Here is a 1,502-nt window from a genome sequence, read left to right on the forward strand (position 1 = left end):
ATCTGTTATGCACTTAATGCCCCTCCACATGCTCCGAGGGTCTTGTGAGATGAATTGACCCTCGATCCTCTTTGCATATGTGGCCTTGGCCCTCTTAATACCAGCAACCAGCTCTTTTCTTGTCCTACTCAGCTCCTCTGAGTTTCCAGACCTGAAGGCAGTGTTCCTGGCTTCCAGCAGGGTACGCAACTCTGCATTCAGCCAAGGTTTTCTGTTTGGGTAGCTTTTAACATTTCTGATAGTGGAGACTGTGTCAGTACATGTACTAATGTAACCCAGTACTGAGGATGTGTATTGGTCAAGATCAAGCGAACCTCCATTTTCAGCAGCTTCTCTGCAGCTGAGTGTGAAGCAGCTGGGATGAGAATCAGCACCTCCAAAACTGGGGCCATAGTCCTCAACCGGAAAAGTTGGACCCATAGAGATTCCCTTAGAGATAGGGTGAGAAGTTCTGTTATCTGGAAGATACTCAGAGTAGAACCGCTACCCCTCTACATCAAGACGAGCCAGTTGATGTGTTTCGGGCATCTGGTAAGGATGCCCCCTGGGCGCCTCACTAGAGAGGTGCTTTGGGCATGTCCAACTGGGAGGAGGCCCCGGGGAAGACCCAGGACCGGCTGGAGAGACTATGTCTCTCGGTTGGCCTAGGATCGCCTTGAGGTCCTCCCAGAAGACCTAGAAGAGGTGGCTGTGGAAAGAGAAGTCTGGGCCTCCCTGCTCAAGCTGCTGTCCCCGCGACCCAACTTTGGAACAAGCGGTAGATAATGGATGGATGGATGGATGGATGGATGGATGGATGGATGGATGGATGGATGGATGGATGGATGGATGGATGGATGTTTGTTTGTGAAAAAAAACTTCAGCTGACTGTGTATCCTAAAAGTGGGAACTGGGGAGTTTGTTTGTTTGTTTGTTTGTTTGTTTCTGGAGCTAGCATGCTAGCGCTAGCCTCCAGGTTATTGTATTGGACTCTGTGATAAATCATGACTTATGCTACATTTATTTGAATGTGCTTATAGAAAAAATAATTATCAAACAATACTTTTCTATACTAAATGTCACTGATGGTATTGTTCTACTATTTCTGAACACCTGCATTTGTATTGATCTGGATAATGAAAAATTAGCCTCTTGCAATAAGTAACTAGCTCCATTGAAGCATTTAAAGTGAAGGTACATTGAAATGAAATGGTGAAATGCTATTGCAATATTGTGTGCTAAGATGCAATATTAGGACCTTTAATATTAGGAATATTTAAGAGTACTCAAATAATGAGCTTGATTCTTTTTATATTATGAGCTTGTATTACTATAATAATGATGATAAAACATGTACATGTATTGCTTATATTTATGATGGTTTTTGATATTGATAAAACCCAGGGTTATTGATTATTAGGTCTGTTTCACACAGGCCAGGTTCCTGTTTCCACGTCTGTTGATGAGCTAACCAGAATTGATGGAGAGCTAAAACTCAAAAATAGACATATATATATATATAT

The 1,502-nt window shown here is 42.7% G+C and overlaps 1 protein-coding gene across 1 annotated transcript in view; it reads left to right on the forward strand.

Annotated features, from left to right (window-relative positions):
• The first annotated feature begins 360 nt into the window (after nt 1-360).
• Nucleotides 361-1,502, forward strand: part of LOC119414918 (tRNA selenocysteine 1-associated protein 1-like) — a 16,741-nt gene continuing 15,599 nt past the window's right edge. The window contains exon 1 of the mRNA XM_037682037.1: nt 361-441. Coding sequence (XP_037537965.1) covers nt 361-441 — 81 coding nt within the window. The remainder of the gene's footprint in view (nt 442-1,502) is intronic.

This window comes from Nematolebias whitei, chromosome 9 (assembly GCF_014905685.2).
Source record: "Nematolebias whitei isolate Nwh7 chromosome 9, NemWhi1, whole genome shotgun sequence".
NCBI lineage: Eukaryota > Metazoa > Chordata > Actinopteri > Cyprinodontiformes > Rivulidae > Nematolebias > Nematolebias whitei.